Raw genomic sequence first — 19,017 nt, 5'->3', positions numbered from 1 at the left:
GAGGAGGGCGTTGGGATTTTCGGTTTTGCGGATTTGACCAATTTTTGGTTCGGTTTTGGTGTCTTGTGCGCTTTGCGGGTTTTCTTCAATTTAGTCTTTGGTTTTCGGTTTTTGTCAACAATGATGGCGGTTTTTCGGATTTTTCTGTCCAATACATTGTACGGTTTTTCTTGCCAAAGAGGTTACACCCCGTAGTAACTGTTATTCCAAGAGACCACTTACAGTTAGAGGAATGCATGATAGTCTCTTCAACAGCCGTTATTTGGGTCGTAACGGCTGCCAAGCAGACTATGAAAAGATAAAGATAACATCAAAGTAAAAAGCTATTTCTCAAATATCACGCAGCTGGGATAATATCTTGTGGACTTTGATCTTAGACTGTGGTCCATCGAGTTTCTATAGTTCATTTGCGAGTTGTCTCCCGGGGTTGTCTCCCCGTTTCGTCACGGTAATAACATTGCGCTCACTCGCTCCGTTCACGTGGAATAAAAGGAAAAGAGAGACTGTTTGGCTGTAAAATAAAGTAGTTTGGTTGTAAAATGCCTGAAAAACAATCAGGTTTCAACTCACAATGCGACCAGCTCCCAGTCGGCTTGACAGCTCAGTTGGTAGAGCACTGCACCGGTATCGCAGAGGTCATGGGTTCGAATCCCTTTCAGGCCTGATTTTTTTCAGGCTTTCATTTCACAACTACTTAAGTTGTGTGTATAACTGCGATGAGCAATCATGTCTTCATATCTTTCGCCGCAGTTCAAACATATGATATTTCATATATTCACTTGCAATCAAAAAGTAAATTCAGTATGTGGCGTTTCTTTTAAACAAAAATCATCTAAAATCATTTTGTCGTACAGGTTGTTTCTAGTTTCACATTGCTAGAGGTCTGTGGAGCCTTAACACAAAAAATGAACTTTTTAGACTACGGTGAGTTCTGCACTAACGAGGGAATACGCAGAAAGAACTTCGGAGGGTAAAATAAGTTTAGACGGTTTTGGGACGAAATTTCTTACGGTTTTGCGATTTTTTGCGATTTTTTGCGTGGTTTTTCGGTTCCTAATAGGCCCCCACGCCCCCCTTATATAAGAATATTCACGAGAATATTTCAACCTAAAATAAGATTATTCAGCCTCGAAAAACAATATTCTTATATATAAAAAAGAGTGTACTGGATTTCAAGCCAGTGCTTGCGTAGTCTCCTCCCAACGCTTCTCCCCCCACTAGTGCGGGAGAAGCGTTGCGTGACGACCCTAATAACGGCTGCGGAGGGGACTAGTGCTTGCGTGATGTGTAATGTGTTCCATTGCCTGATGGAAAGTATACGTATTTCCGGTTGTCGAAACATCGACAGCCGGAAATACGTCAGCGTTCGAAGGTTAGCTGGCCTTGAGCTCGTGAAAGGGCTCCAACCAGACAAAAGTCCCTATTCCAGGATTGGTTGGTCGAATTCTTTCTTTTTTCCGATGTTTTTATCCTTTCGGTTACGGCTGCTGCAACCCGTGGCTGCTTTTGGCTAGTTCAGGTTGGCTGCTACTTAAGTCACGCAATGTACATGTACTGGTTAAACTTCCGGTTGCCGCAAAGCACGAACGTGATACTTAGATCATGTGACCCCAAAAACTTCCACTTCTTTCACTTGCAAATCAGCTAGCGCGATCGCTGTTTGCAGTGTTTGTTATCGATTGACGTACCATATATCAGCTTCAGCAGTCTGTCGAATGAACACAAAGATCTGAATTAAGCAGTAACGTCAACGATGACTGGCTATGTATCTGTTTCGTCCAGGACTTCTCAAGCCCTTCTTGTCAGGTAAGCCAGTCGAGCTCTTCGGCAGTGGCAGAGGTCTGGAATGCTTTGAATGAGGATATCGACGCGAACAGCTTAATTTTCCCTAATTTACTACTTCGCTACGAAGACCTCGAGTGCAAACAACCTATGAGGCACGAAACGCTCTATTGATTGATCATGGAAGTTAAACTTAACCCAGTTTGATGGAACTCGACTGTTTTAAACTCTTCCGGCCTCTTAGTTCCGGCCGGCTATTTTCAAACCTTACGAGAAAACTCTTTTTACTGATTGCAGCGTAGAAAACCAGAAAGAGTAACAGATCGAACACTTTTTGTACAGTTCACAGCTTACAAGAGTAAAAAGGCTATTCCATGATTGCGTTCAGCGAACGTAGATTACCCGGAAAAGTCCTTACGCCCGCGCCCGCGACCGATGCGATCGAAACCTCACTGACGATCTACCGCTTAGATTGTAGTTTCAGACACACCTTGAAAAATTTTACGTATCCAACCAGACTCTCTTCGTGACTCTCGGAAGGTCCGAGCAAGTGGTCTGCACATAGTTGTAAGCCCGTAGGTTGTACATGTTTGTACTGTAACTTGTGTCTCTTCGAGTGCTTTAGATGGAGCTCAACTGGGGCCTACAAAACACTATATCCCTCAGTAAAATAAAATACAGTGTATAAAGAATATCAATTTTTGACCTTGCCCTTGAGGGTGAACTGTAACTATGATGTACTAGCCTAACAGTCATTCTCACCAGTCTCCCCCCTCCCCCCCCCCCCCACTCCAAGAAAAAAAATATATTACTAGCATGATTATTATTTTACAATTATGTTAATACAATCATTTCACCTCTACAGTACTTCTATAATTTGAATTTTATTAGAAATTCAAGAAAACTTCACTTCACAACAGAAATCACCTGCCTGACTACAAATTTTTCCACTAACAAACACAGCTTTCATTACATGCTGAAACATGTTATTATTCATTATTTCTCCATCTCAAAAAAATACCAGAGTTTGGTACAAAAGAACCAATAATTTATTCTTGTCAAAAATGTCGTGATCTTAGACCATAGTTAGTAACTATGCTCAGACCAGGGGACTCGACAATGGCTCCAGTTACTCTCTACAATACTTTTCTAGTAAGAACTTATATATTGGAGTTTATGACATGACTAAGTTAGGTCAGAGGGCCAACTACTATAATCATGGCCAACCAGATTGCTCCATTGCCAGTCCAATATTCTCTGGCTGGTTAATTGGCATTTTTTACATAATTTTCGGAAAGACCTTACTTTCACATGAAAGATTCCTTTTCTTTTTCTTTCAACTCTTTTTCCCTTCAAGTGAACATTGGTGTGTAGGCCTGTTTGGCTCCCTGTCAGAATTGCACACTTGAAGTTTGTGATGTTTTTCCCAGGCCATGATTATGGCATTTTTCTAAACATTTTCAGTCATGTAGTAAATCTCTTATTAACCCTGAAGCTTGCTTAGGACTGAACTGGGAGAATATCAGTCTTCTGTCTGTCAGTCTACCAAGGCCTCAGGCTGATATTTTCTCCCAGTAAGGCCCTCGCACTTAATCAGTAAGAGATATAAATCAACTTTTTCAAAGTGGACACTACTGTAAGGCAGGCACCTATACAAGGAGTCACCAGATTGAGATTTCACTGTTTTCCTTAACGGAATTTATACAAAATACAATAACTCTCTTCTCACTTACACATTATAGACCATCAATGTGGCAGCAATTCACAGATTTTGCAAATGTACTAAAGGCATTTATAGGAACAAGCTACCTGTCTTTGCCATTTGCATTTTATCAAAGTGGATTAGTGGTGAGTTGAGGTGTATGACATGAAAAGTAATTTCTGCTTATTTGAAAGGCCTTTCAAAATACAGAAGAATGGCATTGTTCTTTTTGAAATATCTTTTTTCGTTTTAGAGATATTGATGTTTTCTGTTATGCAAATTAGATCAGTGATGATGTCATAAGGTTTGCAACTAAAAGTGGTGAAATACTGAATAAATGATGTCTCTGGAAATATTAAAGCAGTGTTCTTGAAACTTGGCACCACAAATGTGCATCACAAAAGAAACAAACTGACACCCTTAATGCTGCTGCGATGACAACAGTTTTGCCGCTGGTGCTGTCTGAATAAAAACTGAAATTCCCAGTTTTTTGTCTTTATCAAGGACCATCTACCCCACCCAATCTAATGGTGGGAGTTAAGACAATATGGGAACTATGTCTGTTCCAAGTAGGAGCCTTTGTCTCACTTTAAAGGTTGCAAATGGGGATATTTAGTTTTTTGACAGAAAGAGGCTGGAGCTGAAAGAGTTGCTATGGCAACAGCACTGTGGCTGTCATTTTGTTTCTTTTGTGATGTACATTTGTGGTGCCAAGTTTCAAGAACACTGCTCATCACTGCTCTAATTTGCATAATAGAAAAACATCACTAAAACAAAAAAGATATTTCAAAAAGAAAAACACCATTCTTCTGTATTTTAAAGGCCTTTTGCGTTCTTCTCGCCCCCAGGATCTCGTGTGGCCATTCTTCTTGCCACCAGGATCTTGTGCGGCCGTTCTTCTTGTCCCCAGGATTTTGCTTGGCCGTTCTTCTCACCCCCAGGATTTCGCGCGGCCATTTTTTTCTCGCGGTTTTCTTTTGTGTCACGCACGATGGACAAAGCGAAAGAGGGACTACTTGTAGTCTACTATGCCACTCTTCCAAATTATCTGGGTTCCTCCTGGATATAGACTGAATCTCCCAGTCTCCCATATAGGTCACCAAATCTCCCAGACAATGCAAATGAAAGAGCATAAAATGCTAACAGTTTTCAGACATATAAATTTTGGCTTTTTCTGGGGTAAACCTTTTGGATAGCTGATGTTCTTTTGTGGTTGAATTGGAGGAGCTCTTAAAACCTACTTTGAACAACTGTTTTTAAGGGTTAAAGAAGGTAAAATTGGCGATCTCCTAGATTTCGAATTTTTAGGTTGTTATCTTGTTGCAAACCTGGCTGATAAGTTAGTACCTGTAAATTGTTTTCCTTAAACTGAAATGCTTTAATTAATAGATGTTTGAAAATACTGATTTAAATTGCTCATTGCTATGACATTCACTAACATGATTCTTTGTTACATACTTACAGCTTGGAGCAGTTTCACTTGTAATCATTGCCACAATAACAGACCATTGTTGTCAGCTTATAATTAAATGCAAAAATGCAGCTGTTGAGATGATTCTTAACTCGTCTCCAAGATACCAAGAGTTACAAACAGAGGAGTGCTATGAGGAGATGGCAAAAATAAAGGAGACTATTGAGAATGAAATGACTCTGGGTGACATTGGAAAAATTGCTGTTGGACCATGGGGATTGAGACTTGTTAACACAGCATTAGTTATAACACAGACAGGATTCTGCGTTGCTTATTTCATATTTATGGGAAATACCATAGCGGAAATGTTTCCCATTGCTTATAAACCTCACAATGTGACACCTGTTAAAAAATCAACGCTCTTAAATCCAACTGGTCCAGCCACAGGGTCACCACATGTACCCACTTCCGTGCTAAGGAACTCATCTTCAATGATACCTCCTCTAGAAGGCACAAGTACAGCACCTCTGTTTGTGCTTATTGTGCTAATTCCTCTGCCTTTCCTTGTTGCAATGGCCTATGTGCGGAGTATTCGAAAGCTTGGACCTATTAGTGGGATTGCCAATGTAACTCTACTTGCTGGATTTTTTGGGCTACTGACATTTCTGTTGAAAGGTAAGAGTTTAGATTTTGAAGTAATTAAAAGTAAGTTGCATTAATTTCTTCAAATGTGTCCAAGTTGCAGGACTGCTGATGTTTTATTCAACCAAGCCTCAGGGCCAAGCTAGAATTTTAATATATTGAAATTGGCCTAGTCCCTCTATAAAACGAGCCTGCAATGAATCATGGTATTTTTTTTCATCATCTTGGAATATATTTGTCTTAATGAATTCAACTACCATGATTCCATGCAGGCTCGTCTCATAGAGGAAATTGGACATTAAGTGGAAGGATCATTACCTCAGGTGTTGCCACATGGGTTAGCTGTTTGTGTCAACATTGCATGTATAACAATCAATTTTCTAAAAGCTGACCTTCACAAAGGTCACTTGTATCTGCAAAGAATCCTCTTTGCATTTTTATAAGTCATGACTGAATTCCTTAAGGTTACCGTATACCTTCAGGGGTGTCTCGCGTCCAAGCGATCTAGCACGTTCGGTTTAAGCGGTAGATACCTAAACCCCTATATCAAATTAAAGCCTATAGAGCTGGCTATCAAACTATACCGAGAATTTTGAAATGAAATGAAGTGCCAATTTTTTCAGGACCACTAAATGCGAGCGCCCTAATCACCTTTTGGAAGCTACAAGACAAAGTGAATTTTGTTTTTTGCCAATTTATTTTTTTCCCAGGTTTAAGGACAAAAAGCACTAAAAAAGCGTGTCTGCATTTTGCCATATTCAATTGTAGTAAAAACTTACAGAACATTTTCGAAGTAGGATTTAAAAAATGTGAAGTGACTGTACAAAAATCGCTCTCGGAGAAAAAATATTTCGAAATAAACAATTTGCAGGCATGTTTTTGTTTATTATACCGGTATGTTAATCTAGCTACTGTCCAAATTTGAGGGAGATCGAAGAAATTCCCTTTGAGTTGTAACTCTTTTAAGTGCCTGCTTCAAGCGAAAAAATTTATTCGAGAAAACAGCGCCAATAAAACATCTCTTGCTTCCCAAACAAACTCTGCCCACAAACGCCTTCAACTGGGTTGTCAGATCACTGAGCCAATCAGTGTTTGGAAAGTTTTTTTCTCGTGGTGAAATTTACGCATGAATCTCCAAAACACCCTTGTGTTTTGCAATAGGCTCAAGGCAGAGAGATAATTTTTCTGTAGCTCGGTTTTTCTTGAAGCTGATCTGGCAAAATGGGGAAGACGAAAAAGGATACAAATGCTAGAGTGGCTGGGCAAAGAAAACAAACAAGAAAGCACGGCAGAGCAAATGTGCATGGATAATATTCCAATGGATCTCAACGAGTCTGACGATTCATCGGTATCGGACTCAAACAAAGAGTCACTGTCAAAATCGCTGTTATCGATGTCAAATTCCCAAACTTTTACAGAACCTTTCTCTTCTCTTGACTCGATCTTTTTGCCCGCTTGATACAATAGCCATAGCTTCATCCATGAGGCCAATTTTCACTTCTTCACTCCGAGAACAACTGATGTATTTTTCATTTGTTCTTTGCTGTTTTCGCTTTTTCGAACTGGTCCACGGAGTTTTCCGTGGTCCATGTTTACTTATAACTTAATAGAATTACACCTAATACGAAAAATGCTTGGATTAACAGTGCTGATTAACTGAGTAGAGGTGAGTAGCCAGCCAATTTGTGGTATCCAGATAGGTGATATTCCCGCGAAAGTCATCTCCGTTGATTGCATACCCGTTGTAGGGCTGTCAATCAAGAGGGAACTTTTACTTCCGGCCATAACGTAAAACCTCCATTTCTCCGCCAATATTTAGTTTTTTTTTCAGTTTTTTTTTCAGAAATTAGAGATTACTCTTCGACCATTACTTTGACCCAAAAATCCAAATTTGAAGAAAATTGCCGATCTGAAGGTATACGGTAACCTTAAAACTGCCTTTAAATAAGTACTTTAATTATTTAAATTGGTGCTAAATTCTAGAATACATCTACATAATTAATTGAATCATTTTACATACATGAATACAGAATACATGTACATGATTAATTGAATCATTTTTATCATTTGTGTGAAGGGCTGCGTTTTAAGTTGAAAGATGTGAGCCTTGCTAGACTGTCTACCTTTCCGATCTTCTTTGGCCAATTGACTGGAGCTTATGAAGGAATAGGAACCGTAAGTCTTGAGATTTTATTACAGTCAATAAGTTTTCCTGACACTTAAATCAGTTTCAAGCATCATAATTTTTTTCAAGTAGAGTAGCCCTAACTTGATGACAGATGGTAAATGCTGTTTTTATGATTTTGTTTTGTTTTATGCAAAAATTAAATTAAATTTGAAAAATAATTACTATATTACTGAACTTTTTTGGAGTGTTATCAAAAACTAAATAACTGAGTGCAGACGAAGTCTGATTATTTGTTTAGAGTTACATGTATGAGTTCTTAAATCAGTAGCATCTTTGCTTGAATGAATGAATGAATGAATGAATAGCCTTTATTTAAACACAACAATCATTTGAGGGGATAAAATTTACTTAGCTTCTGCGACTTTTAGGTACCCAGTGCTAAGCATTAGCCTGCAACTGTAACTTCTTTCATTGCTAGCCTTAGTTTTCAGGCCTAGTGGGATTTGTGAGCCCAGAATCAGATACAGCTATTTTTGCACCATGACATTGTTATACAACTGCTTCATTTATTGTTTAATGTAGGTGATACCTATTGAGTCAAGCATGGCAGAGAACAGGCCCCGTTTCCCACTGTATCTTCACCTGGCACTTGGGATAGTCTCCTCCATTCTTGGTTCATTTGGAATGCTTGGGTACACTATTTATGGCAGCAATGTCCCTCAGATAGTAACAGATACTCTGCAAACGGGTATAATGGCACAGCTGGTTCGAGTGACACTTATCGTAGCTGTCTTAATGACATACCCTCTTCAGCTGTACCCAGTTATTGAAATTGCAGAGTCCATCTTTTTCACCAAAGTCCATTCTAGAAACAAGTCTCACATGAGTGAGATCATTGCAGGTCCAAGTGTGGAACCAGGAAGCAACCCAGTCTCTCCCCCTGACCCCTCCATGGGTGAGTCACAATACCCAGTGTTAGATTCATCAGGTGGTGTGTCTACCAGTATACAAGATGAGACTGAAGTTCTCATACCAAACGATACTGAAGAACTTCAATATAAGGTATGACGTCAAGTAATACTATGTACATTAAAGTGGAATATGTGATTTTATGCTGAGAGGATACAATAATTAAGTAATTTTATGAGTTCTTGCTGTTGTCAATCATAGGACAAGGGGGCCCTTTTAATTATATTCTTCAGAGATACTCCCAACAATGACACTGGCTAAACTACATATAAAACCATGAACTATGAAACATTCTTTGATCAACGGTGCCACCTTGTTCCCAGCCAGTGCAGCTACGTTTAGTCCTGTCATCAGCAGTATCATTCTACAAGTGCTAGTTCTTGTAGGTGTGTCATATACTGTAATGTTCAAAACTTGACAATGCTGCAGTGGAACTTAATTTTGATGGTACTGAGTAAGTGAGTGCATAATGTCAAGAAATACACAAAATATGTACAAATTATTATCGGTAGTTCCCGTTGTAATTAATTTGGAGATGAAAATCTCTCTTGCCAATATGGGAGTGCAATCTTTTTCTTGAACAGTGGGCAAATAACCTCACCTGGGTGTGTGGGCATGTAGTAATTTTAAACATGGTAAGACAAAATTCACCGATCTTGGTTAGTCAAAATTGTAAAACTGTTCTGGCTATTTTTCATTCCATAGGCTGCACCCTGGAAGAGAAATTTACTACGTACTGTGTTGGTTCTCGTAACAGCTGGAATTGCTGTTCTTCTCAAGGATGAATTTGCCTATGTAAATGCTTTTATTGGTTCCTTAGGAAGTTCGGTGTTGGCGTACATTTTACCTTGCACTTTTCATCTTGTTCTATATAAACACACCAATTCTGTGGGTGTAGTTATCAAGGACATTGTCTTCGTTATATTTGGTATCGTAGGTGGTGTTGTGGGTGTTGTCATTACTGTCCAAAATGTAATCAAGCACTTGACATAGCTAAACCCAATATTGACTCTTATTGTAAACTGAAGGGAGAGGGTTACACGCCATGTTTATTTTGACATGAACTGGTTATTTTTCCCATGGACATAATAATATTACAGTCGAACCTCTCATAAGTGGACACCTTTGGGACCAGAAGAAGGGCTGCTTGAGGTGGCTCAAAACAGCTTCCACTACTTTCTTAGACTTAATTAGATTTTGATAGGTCATTACAACCACTCTTTATCAGTTGATGCAGCAATCATGGTATCAGAAAACTGTGCAACATCAGTGAACACGTTCTCATTTTCTATCATTTTCATGACACAGTAGGTTACCATAGCAACAGTATTACTTGCTAACACAACCGTAATTTTAGTTTTAATTACTTATATTTCAAAAATGGCACAGTGAAAACCATCTTTTTAAATCAAATTTTGATCAGCTGCATAAGATGTAACTTAAGGCAGAGTTTAAATAAATTCTGTTCATGGGGTTCAGAGCCACCTTAAATTTTCAAAAAAATTCAAAAAGGTGTTTGCTTTTGGGAGGTTAAAAATGCAGCTTTTGTATGTGGCTGGGACCATTACCGAGTGGCCGCTTACAAGAAGTGTCTGTTAACGGAGGTTTGACTGTACTATCAAATTAAGGGAAACCTCCAGATAATAGTTTCTAAGATAGGAAAACACTAAAGAAGTAAAAATAAACCAAAAATTGACAAGGATGGCTTTGACTGAGGAAGATTAAGGCCCAGTTTAGATGGTACAACTTTGCTGGATACAACAACCTTGCAGCAAGTGCACAGCAAATTGTTTTGTGTAAATCAAACGTACAATTTTGCATTCAAGTTGTACATGTAGGTTTCTTTTACACAAATCAATTTGTGTTGCTCACTCGTTATGTGCGGCAAATCATAGCATCTAACATGGCCCTAAAACATAATACCACTTAACTTGACACAAATTGGCTGACTCTTTTGCAAGAGGCACTGTCTGTTACCTAGCTTCTGCCCTCTGCAGCCAGAGCTAAAGGTGTCAACTTGAAACAGTGCTTCATAAAGAGAAAACAATTATATTATTTAAAGTAAGTACATGTCAGTTACTGTCAAACTTACAGTAGAAAGATTCCAGACATATTTTAGGTGTCCACTTAGCACCCTCTCCCCCATCAAAAGTCATTGAAAACAAATAGGTCCCTCAATCTATTAGAGATGATTAGAATGTTAGATGGTTAATGATAAATACACTTCTGGAAATCTCTACTGCATTCACCAAAGCTTAATCTTAACAATCTAGGGATGAGGATGCAAGTTCTTACCACAGTTTATCATAATTTTATATTTTGTGTAAGTTTTCTCTGGAAGAATGTGGTAAACATTTTTAAAAAGATGATCAAGGTTCTCATTCACATAACGGTTTTGACCTCTTGTTACATTTGGGATGGGATTAAAGGGCATATTTTTTTTTTACAGATTAGTCCTGTTTTAGAAGTACATTCTTATTTGAAGGTCAAAATGGCCAGCAAGTTATCTGAAGTTTATTTATCACAAAAATGGAAGTAAAATGAAAGATAAAATTAAAGTGTTGAATTTATCATAAATTAGCATTATTTAGTTATTTACACTGTAGCATTCCTTCTGTAAAAAAACCTTGGTTCACAATTTTTGTACACTTTTTTTTTAACAATAAGTGGGAAAGAAATTTTAAAAAAATTTTAGCATTCTCACATTCTTTCACACGTATTCTATTTAATATATGCCATTCGCTTGCTATATTCAAAAAAAATTTTTAGGTCTATTTTATTATTTTCTTTTTGTCCATCAAAGACAGCAGACTGGCTGTTGAAAGCTCACAACTTCAAACAATTTTACCAGAGAACGTTTTTTACTTCTTTTACAATTTCCGACATATTTTGTTTGTTGTGACCAATACAAATTGAAGAAGTGTTGGGAGTGCAGTCAACACGGTAACACGTGATCTAATGTGATTGGTTGCAATAAACAAAACCATCAGAATATCAACAGAGTTTTGCAGTAATGAAACGGTGTGGAAAGCAAGTTTAATTTGTTAGAAAGAAGTTGTTTAAAAGTTAATGGTTAAATGGTTCAAAGACAGCACTTCTTGTTTAAAGTTATTGGGAGGACTATGTAGATATGTAACAAGTGATGTCCTTCCCAGATTTTTCAACACTTAAAATCCCTTCATTTCTCCTTGGTTAACATTGGTTTTCAAATTATCATTAGAGACTGACTAAGTTTGACTATAACAGTATTTGTCATATGGCGTTCTTGCATTCACATCTGCAGCTAGATAGGCCTAATGATTAGTGTGTTGGATGGAGTGGTTCAGCTTCAAGCTCTGCCCAGGGTCTTTGTTTTCTTGAGCAGTGCACTTTCTCGCACAATACCTTTCTTTACCTAGGCTTATAAAAAAAGCACTGTTCAAATGCTAGGGGGAACATAGACCCTATTCATAAATGGCTGCCAATTATGAATTCTTTAGTAAGTATTAAAATTAGCCAGACTAACCTCATTTTTGAGTTGATAATTCAAAATAATTTGTACTCTCAAAAGAGTTTACTGAGGCTGATTTAAATGCATACAAAATAATTTTTGATTGGCAGCTATTTATGAGCAGTGTCTATATAATGGACTAGCATCCCTTTAAGAGGTAGTGACAGTACTGAATAGAAAGGCCATCTGATCCTTTGGACTGGAATTGACTACAAAAAGGGCATTTTCACGTTGCCTTTGCCTCCCTGTCAAAACAAGTCATTCTGCAAAACCATTTGCATGAAAAATGTGTTTCATCTGCATGTTCTTTTTGTGCAAACCAAACTCTTATCTATATGAAAAGGTTTTGCACAAGGACTTGTTTGCAAACCGAGGCAAAAGACCATTCTGAAATGGTTCTTTCTTTTTATCTTCCCACATCCACTTTCAGAAATGATGATGTCAAGAGCAGTTAGTATGTAAAGCTGTTATTATCTGATCAGTAATTATATGAATTTAACCAACCTTTAATTTCAATGAGGATCTTTGCTATGGAAAAATTACCATCTATAATGTTATTAGTGTTTCCCTTGAAAATTAGCTAGTTTTTCTTAAAATTTGTAATAGGAAGAAAAAGAGTAAGTTCTGTTACACATAACTCAGATTAGTGACAGAAGTAGGTGAAAAATATGATATTTTGCGCATAATGAAAAAGTACCAGTATTATTTGTCACTATTTTTGCAGGTCTATGTAAAGAAAAACAATTTAAATGAAAATCTGTTAATATTGCAAAAAAGAGTGTAATCCTTATTTTTAAATACTGTACTCATGAAATAAATATTTTCCTTCCTCAGTGGAAAGTTTACAATGAAAGAATACTTAATGATAATCTTACTACAAAAGTAAAAAAATTCAAGATAATTTTTTTAGAGCCTAACAGATGGGGTTTTAACATTGTAGTTTTGAAAATGTGGTCCAAATTTCTCATTTGAACTGCAGTCTTGATGTGATTCCTCTGAGCTCACTCACTTGGACCCTATTAATAATTAATTCCCCACATAAAAAGACAAAATTTTGTCTTTTTATGTGGGGAAGAGTAACCTGTAGTAACTGTTTTATCATTCTTAATTCTGTGATACAATTAAGTCAATAAAAGCGATAATGATGTCAGTTGATTTTACTTGCAGTGTATTATATTTTAGCATACACAGAGCAGTGACTTGACTTTTTATAGACAAAAGAAGAGTTTAAAAGAGTAGAATGTTTTCTGTTGTGTGTGGGTAATGTACTCGTAAATCTGTCCGAGACAGTAGTTTGTTTTCCAACAAAGATTAATCTCAATTTCACATATAAGCAATTGAGTTCATTCAAATTGTTTTCTGTGATTAAAAGTGTGTGACATTCCCACATTCCCTTTGAAACAGATTAACCTGAAAACAGAGAGACTGCAGTATTGTCACTTGGGATGTTTACATTGGGGTCTACATCCTAAATGGTAATAATAACTTGTTTATTGATAGTCATTTAAATGTAAAGCAAAAACTTTTGACAGATAGTTCTGCATTCTATATTTCAAAATTTGACGTGTACGACATGTGGTTTGTGTGCAAAACCGATTATTTGTACATTTTGTACAAAAATAAATGATTCTTCATTTGTAGCCCTTCTATATTTTTAGAAACTATCAACAGGTTCTAAATGTCGTTCCTGAAAGAACTGGTGTCTTTGACGTTCAACAGAATCACTTTTTGGAGCAAAAAATGATGTTATTGAGGCAGTTCCTGGGGGTGGTGAATCTCCATCATCATCATCATCATCATCCCTAAAAATGTGCAAAGAAATTTTCCAAACTTGATGAAAACAAGAGGGATGAAAAGCTAATGTTGCATGGCTGTCCCTTTTGTTACAATTCAAGAGATATTTCATTGCTCTCTGATAACCATGGCATCTGTCTGGGTGGTGACAATGGCACACAATAGTGCCAAATCATAAACGTAAAGAACATTATCTACTCCAAAAGTGAATATTTGCTTTACATATTTACCCACTTGTTTTGTTATTGTTATTGTTGTTGTTTTTGTTTTGTAAACAGTTAGGAACAAAACCAAGCATTGATATGCTAAGCTGAAGCTGCTGGTGTGGTTCATGCATGTGAAGCCAGACTTCTCTATCTGATTTTAATATGACCAATTTGAATAAGACTGAATGGCATACTTTTGCAAAACAACCACTTCTTGATAATTGCAAAACATTTTCTAGAAAATGTTATTTATTGCTCACCAATGCACAGCAACTGCTTTGTTTTCCAAGATATTGCTACAAGTTGACCAGCTAAATCGAACAAGTTGAGGAAAGCCAAAAACCTTGTCTGTTGAATCAGCTAACCACTTTTTAGTAGTGGGATCTATAACAAGGAAGTTAATGGCAATGATATACTAGAGCTGAATGAACTTGATTAATATGTATTTTTTCACTAGTCAAGCTGTTAATGAAGCATTCCAAATATTTATGTGTACATTGTAATGCAAAAGTTTCACTAATTCTAAAATTATTGTTCAGGGCTTGAAAAAAGTGCTGTCAGGTCATCTGGGACAAGTAAATTCTCCTCCAGGGAAAGTAACTTTTCACTCTCGCTTGCCGGATGGGCAAGGGATCAGGCAAGTCATCTTCCAACTAAATCATTAAAAGAGCAAACTAGGACTTGCCCTGGACAAGCAAAAGTTAGGGCTACTTGTCCCAAGGGCAAGCTGGAATTCAAGTTTTTTTTTTTAGTCCTGTTGTTGAGATAGCAGGTTGAGCAAAAAATTAAGAAAAGAGGTGAGTGAATAATATTGTCTGAAGCAAAGAGAATCCTTGACTTTTGAAAGAAAAGTGGTGGCTTACAAACTTAAAATTCTTTAAAATGTATTTAAGTTTGTTGTGGAGAATGTATAGTGTTAAAATGGAGGAAATGTTACTTATAAAACAAGCTCTCATTTCCTCTATTTTATTTCTGCATCCCAGATGTTTTGATTCTCAAACTCCAAGGTAGAACACTATTACAGGACAAGGCAAAACTACCCATGGTAAAAGAGTCTGAAAATGTTAAATATAGTACCTGACGGGTAACCAGAGCCATGGTCTTTGCTAAATTCAATGTTTTCAGGAAATCTCCATTCTTTCAACACTCTGTCTCTGGCAACCTGGTAAAGAGAAGACACAAATGCCAATAAGGGTTGTGTGTAAGAAAGCCCAAGATAAGAAACCTGTATTATATACATGTAAAATGTCAGCAATGCCACCAGTTTCTCAGTTACAGTACAAATTGAGCTCTGTAACCATTTTCTGGGAAAACTACCAAATGTATGCTAATACCCAAGTCTGGGGCTCACATATTGAAGAAATCTAAAAGAAGATTAGGGGCTAGCATGTAGTTTAACCGAACATTAATTAGGGCTCTTTTCACATGCCCATATTAGCCTGTGAACAGGCTCCCGGCGAGGATGGAAAAAAATTTTGGCAAGGGCAAAACAGAAGAATTCGGAGAGCAAAACGATCAGGGCGGGGACGTTCAGGCTCGCCAGGAGCCTGTTCACAGGCTAGCTCCATATAATAATATTTATCATTCACTCAAAAAAATTTTACCCTAAAATTATTTTAAAACAATTAGCACTGTGCGATGTGCACATAATGACAACTGTATTAAATGTACAACAAGTATAAAAGAGAACTAAACAACTCACCTTTGCACAGATGCTTGCCGCACTGACTACAGGAAATTTAGCATCAGCCTTGGGCGCCACAGTGATCTTAAGTCCTGGAAATATCTTTTGAAGCTTGTCTTGATATTTCTCTGCAACTCCCACAGTGTCAACATAAACCTAAAATATTCCAGAATTCCAATAGAAGGAGAGTATTATTAATAATACTAAATGTTAATTCGTTGCCACAGTCTGCAGTCTACATTTTACACTGACCAGTTTAATATATAGATTCAGCCAAGCCTAAAAGTAGAGCTCCTGGGCTGGGTTGTTCAAAGCCTGATTAGGATAACCCTAGAATTTTGATTTTAGTTTTGTAACTTTGCAGTGAAGTTTTCTGTACATTGTTTGGCCTTCTGTTTTGAGTTTGAATAATCTCAAAATACACAAAACAAAACATTTGTGTACAATAAATATTTATACTTCTGTTAACTTTGAATCCTGGGTTAGCATTAACCAGCTTCCGAACAACCTGGTCCTGTTTACAACAAGTTAACCTTTCATAAGCCCGTGAGCCAATACAATACCAGCTCTTGGTCAGCAGTCAACTTCAAAACTTGAGCCCACGATATGGTCACATGATACTGGTCAGCAGATACCTTGTTTTGACAGGTGTCAATTGACCATGACAAGAATGTCCAATATCAAAGAAGGAGGCTATAAATCAAGGCTGCATGTCTCTCACACTGTCAACCTTTTAGCGAGAGTATGGCCGCCATCTTGCACGATACCGTCATTGTTGTCGTTCATACACACCCACGAGCAATACCGCAAGCCATGATAACCATGAGAAAATCAATTCATGGGTTTCCTTTTCTTTCCTATATGGGTATGGGCCTCTGCTATGATATTGTAATATTTTGTTTTAATTGTTATAAAGAATAAATTCTTACTAACCAAGCGAGAGGGCTGCACTGGGGAATATTGGCCTGAGATAGTGGCAGTATGGGCCAATCGTTGCAAGGTCCATAGGACCAATACTCACCACCTTGCCATAAAATAATACAAAATATCTATGGACAGAAACAAGTCTGGTACTAAGTCCTTCCTACTGCCTAACCTATGGTAAACTGCTACTAATACAAATGTATGTAAATTAATATTTTATATTTTTTTATAATTGTGAACATCACCTCATGTACATTGATGCCACTTGAGAGAAGAAGGTTGATCAATCCAATAGCAGTATCATGAGACACTTCATTCAGGCTGTACTTTGTTCTGCCAAGATTAAAACACAACAATTTTCAATTTGCTTGCCACAGAATGTACTTGGGTTCCTTTTAACAAGGGGGGGGGGGGGTGCAGGAACAGTAGCCTGAGAATGTGTGGTAAGACTGCTTCTAGGAATAAATCACTCTCAGCTTCAATGAATGTGAAATAGTGTCTGTCATCAGGATATAACTTTCTGCAAAATACTTCACAATTAACTAATTCTCCCTTGGCCAACCCGCAAAAAACACAAACTTAAACTCCTCTCATGTAAGAAATGGGAATTATCTTGCGCATTCTGGATTGACTATAAATATCTACTTCATTGGCTGATATCAGACTTCACCATGGAATATTACACAGCTAGCTTTGTGTGTAGGTAAGATGAACCAAATCATATGCTGTGGTAGGCTGAATGATTACAAAATATTCAATAGTTTGGAAATAGTGGTGCAAGAAATAGACTTACCTTCTTAGCATACTCTTTGAAAGGTAGTTTGGGGACAAAATATTAATTGCCCAACCAATGAACTCTTTGTTTTCGTCAATGATTTGAAAGAGATCCTCACGTTGTTCTTCTGTTAGTGTTTTAGAATCTGACAAAACAAAAACAGCTCATTAAATCTGAAGTACAAAATTTTAAAATAAAAGAAAACTTTTGTGATGAGCCCAGTCTGCCCTAGTTACACAATTATTGTATGCTTCAGTTCACCCAGAGTAGTTCTAAACAAAATGATTGAAACAGTAGGTAGAAAGGTAGGTAGGGGTGCTATATAACATGTAGTCTGTATTTTGGTATTTTTTCCCAGTTATCAAACAAGAAGGTGAAAACTTGAGAGAGAAAACTCAAGACAAAAAACCTCAAAATCTTGATTAACACTTGATTGACATCTCAATCTACACTAAAATGACACTCAATTGACACTTGATTGACAGTCAGTCGATAGTCAGCCGAGTGTCAACCAACTCATTTGCATCTATCAATACTCAATGTTGTCTGCGAAAATTAGTTGACTCTTGACAGACTGTTGACCAAGCGTCAACACCAATTATTTATTCAATTACAAACATGCTTTAAGGTAACATGGAATCACATGACAATAACAACCATGTGTTTGATTGGTTTCATCGCTGGTCCATTTCTGATCTGTCATTGCCTTCTCCAAAACAAAGCTATTTGTATTTAAATTTTGGGTGGCTGCTTAAATATGCATCAGTCAATTTTAGCTGTGCCCATGCTCCCCTCCCGGGTCACCCCTAGGAACTGATATTTGTTAAAAACAAACTGACTAATGTCCCATGCTTGGCTGGGACAAACTAGTTGTTCAAACGCCCTGGGGTAGTGGCTCAAAAAATTTTTTTATTTTCCCTCATTTTCTCTCTTTTACTTTAACTAAGATCTAAGCTAATTCAGACCAAACTAAGTCCTAGCTAAGTCTTATTTCCTGTGATAGTGTAAAAAAGGTCATAATTTCTGCAGGCCTAGCATGTGGGACTAGCATCTCCCGTTAAGACTTACGTCCTATCTAGATGTATGGGAAAACTGCTATATTTAGCGATGATGAATTAAAACTTCGATTCACTAACCTGCTACTCCAAGACTTTTTACTTCTTCCGATTTTGAAAGTGGAAAATAGCAAATTCCATAAACCATCGGCCCTACAAATTCGAAATGGTTCCATCATCATCGTGTTCATCGGCAAAGATACTAAAAAAAATGCTTTCTTACCGAGCACAGGCCCTCTTCCTGCTTCATCAATCCCTATACAACATGGTTCCCCCATTGTTATGTCCGGTATCATGGACTTTACCGTCAAATTTCTTGAATTATCTTCTAACGAACTGAGATCCATGTTGGAGAAACAGGCGGCGACCGGCGGCGACTGTATTTCGCGCGCGATTACTGCAAGCTGAAGTCGAGGCTAAAGCGACTTTTGAACGAGACATTACGAAAATCTACG

General features: G+C 37.4%; 2 protein-coding genes across 2 annotated transcripts; one reads left to right on the top strand and one right to left on the bottom strand.

Moving 5' to 3' along the window:
- The first annotated feature begins 1,573 nt into the window (after positions 1 to 1,573).
- Positions 1,574 to 13,279, top strand: LOC110065141 (uncharacterized). The gene is made up of 6 exons (XM_020772244.2): positions 1,574 to 1,806; positions 3,525 to 3,630; positions 4,949 to 5,570; positions 7,615 to 7,712; positions 8,248 to 8,727; positions 9,340 to 13,279. Exons 1-6 carry the CDS (start codon positions 1,754 to 1,756, stop codon positions 9,625 to 9,627), a joined length of 1,647 nt encoding a protein of 548 aa, XP_020627903.2. The 5' UTR covers positions 1,574 to 1,753; the 3' UTR covers positions 9,628 to 13,279.
- LOC110065144 (ribonuclease H2 subunit A-like) lies at positions 7,384 to 19,013 on the bottom strand. The gene is made up of 8 exons (XM_020772248.2): positions 18,786 to 19,013; positions 18,644 to 18,715; positions 17,526 to 17,652; positions 16,978 to 17,065; positions 15,827 to 15,964; positions 15,202 to 15,286; positions 14,385 to 14,508; positions 7,384 to 13,926 (listed from the first exon to the last, which is right to left on the bottom strand). Exons 1-8 carry the CDS (start codon positions 18,907 to 18,909, stop codon positions 13,779 to 13,781), a joined length of 906 nt encoding a protein of 301 aa, XP_020627907.1. The 5' UTR covers positions 18,910 to 19,013; the 3' UTR covers positions 7,384 to 13,778.
- Between the last annotated feature and the right edge of the window lie 4 nt (positions 19,014 to 19,017).

This window comes from Orbicella faveolata, unplaced genomic scaffold, assembly GCF_042242905.1.
Source record: "Orbicella faveolata isolate gen_17 unplaced genomic scaffold, um_ofav_v1 contig_2, whole genome shotgun sequence".
In the NCBI taxonomy this organism is placed as follows: Eukaryota; Metazoa; Cnidaria; class Anthozoa; order Scleractinia; family Merulinidae; genus Orbicella; species Orbicella faveolata.
The sequence above is the reverse complement of the archived record's forward strand: the minus strand, read 5'-3'. Positions and strand labels throughout refer to the sequence as shown.

Excerpts from the sequence above, each read along its gene's own strand:
- LOC110065141 (XM_020772244.2), top strand. The coding sequence starts at position 1,754 with ATGACTGGCTATGTATCTGTTTCGTCCAGGACTTCTCAAGCCCTTCTT. Across the intron at positions 1,807-3,524 it reads TCTCAAGCCCTTCTTGTCAG|ACCATCAATGTGGCAGCAAT; the intron begins GTAAGCCAGTCG and ends TACACATTATAG. Across the intron at positions 7,713-8,247 it reads CTTATGAAGGAATAGGAACC|GTGATACCTATTGAGTCAAG; the intron begins GTAAGTCTTGAG and ends TGTTTAATGTAG.
- LOC110065144 (XM_020772248.2), bottom strand. The coding sequence starts at position 18,909 with ATGGATCTCAGTTCGTTAGAAGATAATTCAAGAAATTTGACGGTAAAG. Across the intron at positions 17,066-17,525 it reads TCAAAGAGTATGCTAAGAAG|AACAAAGTACAGCCTGAATG; the intron begins GTAAGTCTATTT and ends TAATCTTGGCAG. Across the intron at positions 15,287-15,826 it reads CGGCAAGCATCTGTGCAAAG|GTTGCCAGAGACAGAGTGTT; the intron begins GTGAGTTGTTTA and ends TCTCTTTACCAG.